General features: G+C 52.5%; 2 protein-coding genes across 3 annotated transcripts in view; one reads left to right on the top strand and one right to left on the bottom strand.

Annotated features, from left to right (window-relative positions):
* The window catches only part of ggt1a (gamma-glutamyltransferase 1a), a 9,412-nt gene that overhangs the window by 1,683 nt on the left and 6,032 nt on the right, over positions 1 to 1,697 (top strand). Inside the window, exons 2-4 of one of the 2 annotated variants that reach the window (XM_008336896.3) lie at positions 983 to 1,147; positions 1,239 to 1,369; positions 1,451 to 1,540. In XM_008336896.3, coding sequence (XP_008335118.1) covers positions 983 to 1,147; positions 1,239 to 1,369; positions 1,451 to 1,540 — 386 coding nt within the window. Of the gene's footprint in view, positions 1 to 982; positions 1,148 to 1,238; positions 1,541 to 1,697 lie in introns of both variants that reach the window. The other variant, XM_025053150.1, reaches the window with a different exon arrangement.
* Positions 1 to 1,697, bottom strand: part of lrrc75ba (leucine rich repeat containing 75Ba) — a 9,001-nt gene that overhangs the window by 6,019 nt on the left and 1,285 nt on the right. Inside the window, exon 2 of the mRNA XM_008336898.3 lies at positions 5 to 590. Within this exon, the coding sequence (XP_008335120.1) occupies positions 5 to 292 (288 nt within the window). The 5' untranslated portion in view covers positions 293 to 590. The remainder of the gene's footprint in view (positions 1 to 4; positions 591 to 1,697) is intronic.

The following is a 1,697-nucleotide window of genomic DNA, read 5'->3' as shown; positions in this document are numbered from 1 at the left end:
TCACCTTCCTCAGCAGTTTGAGCACGTCGCCCGCCTGCTCCATCCTGCGGTCACGTAGCAGTTTCTGTATCTCCTTGATCCGCGCCACCCGTCTCACGTACGGGCTGTGGCCGCTGCTCCTGCGCAGCATCCCGGGCAGCTTGTCCGATTTCAGCATCAGGGCGAACAGAAAGTCTCCGCCGCCTCGACCCGCGCCGCGCTCGCTCCCCGCGGCTCTGCCCAGGAGCTTGCGTCGCTTCCTGCAGAAGTGCTCATTGTCCAGACTGCTCTGTCTGCTCAGCCGGGAGCCCATCTTACACTGGAGCTGCAGCGGCGAACGCGAGGCTCAGTGGACACCACGGAAGCCCAGAACCAGCCGAGGCTGTCGATTCCCCTCGGACCGGTGCACCGTCATCTGACGGTTCTGGTGTAGCTGGAAATACCGTCCTTCACACTCACTCACTCACTCACTCACAAACCGCCACGCGTTGCTATGTTGACTTCCCAGCCGAGACCTGGGACCAGTGGCGGTGCTAGCTTATTTGGCGCCCTGGGCCGAATAGGCTCCACCCCCCAACCACCGCCCCACGAAAACAGGTTTCCAGTTTTTCCTTAAAAAATAGAAAAAGAAACTGGAATAAAAAAGATGAAACACATAGACATATATATATCCATAATATATGAAATAAACTGCAGTACTGAGTGTACTGAGCGTGTATTAGAGCAACGATATGTTGTTAGATGTTATTCTTCGCAGATTACAAATTTTAATCAGATTAATCTGCAAAAAAAATAAAATAAAAATAAAAACAAGATTTAATGCTATAATATATACTTATAAGCAAAGTTAGCCAAACCTGTAAACAAAAAAAGTAATTCTATCGTGCAGTTACTGCCCCTAGTGGCCTACTCCCACTGACCCCCGCACTCCCCAAAGAAGAATGTTTTCTTATTTTACGAATTTAAAGACTCGTCACACGATTGTGTCTCTTCTATTTTTCAGCAAAATGAACAAGAAGCCCAGGATCAGGGTTCTGATTGTCCTCCTGGTGGCAGCAGTGAGCCTCGCCTGTGGGGTCTTCCTCTTCTTGCTGGTGTCCCCCCCCTCAAACATCTTCTCGAAGGCTGCAGTGGCTGCCGATGCTAAGACCTGTTCGGAAATTGGGAGGTGAGATCCGCCGGAGTTCTGGGACAGACGTTCGATCAAACTTTCTGTGCCGTTCCGAAACACTCGCCGTTCCTGTTGTTGTGAATTCCAGGGACATACTGAAGAAAAACGGTTCCGCCGTTGATGCGTCAATCGCCACTCTGCTGTGTGTCAGCCTGTTGAACGCGCACAGCGTCGGCATAGGAGGAGGGTCTAACTATGTCATCTACAACGCCTCCACAGGTCCGTGTCTGAATGTTTACTGTGGAAAGGGGTCGGGGTCGGAGGGGGGTCACCATTTTGATCTAATTGTCTGCTCAACAGGAAAAGTGGAGACCATCAATGCCAGAGAGACGGCGCCGAGCAACGCTGTTGAAGATATGTTCGGGGACAATGACCAACTTGCTCGGAAAGGTATCAGCTGTAGCTTGGAGCTGCTGGAGTGGCACCCTGGGAGTGGGACCCCGGGAGTGGCACCCCCGAAGTGGCACCCATGGAGTGGCACCCCTAGAGTGGCACCCCGAGAGTGGCACCCCTGGAGTGGGATAGAGTGGCACCCCAGGAGTGGGAC

Source organism: Cynoglossus semilaevis, chromosome Z (assembly GCF_000523025.1).
Source record: "Cynoglossus semilaevis isolate Cse_v1.0 chromosome Z, Cse_v1.0, whole genome shotgun sequence".
In the NCBI taxonomy this organism is placed as follows: domain Eukaryota; kingdom Metazoa; phylum Chordata; class Actinopteri; order Pleuronectiformes; family Cynoglossidae; genus Cynoglossus; species Cynoglossus semilaevis.
Note: the sequence above shows the minus strand (reverse complement) of the source record. Positions and strands in the feature narration are given on the sequence as shown.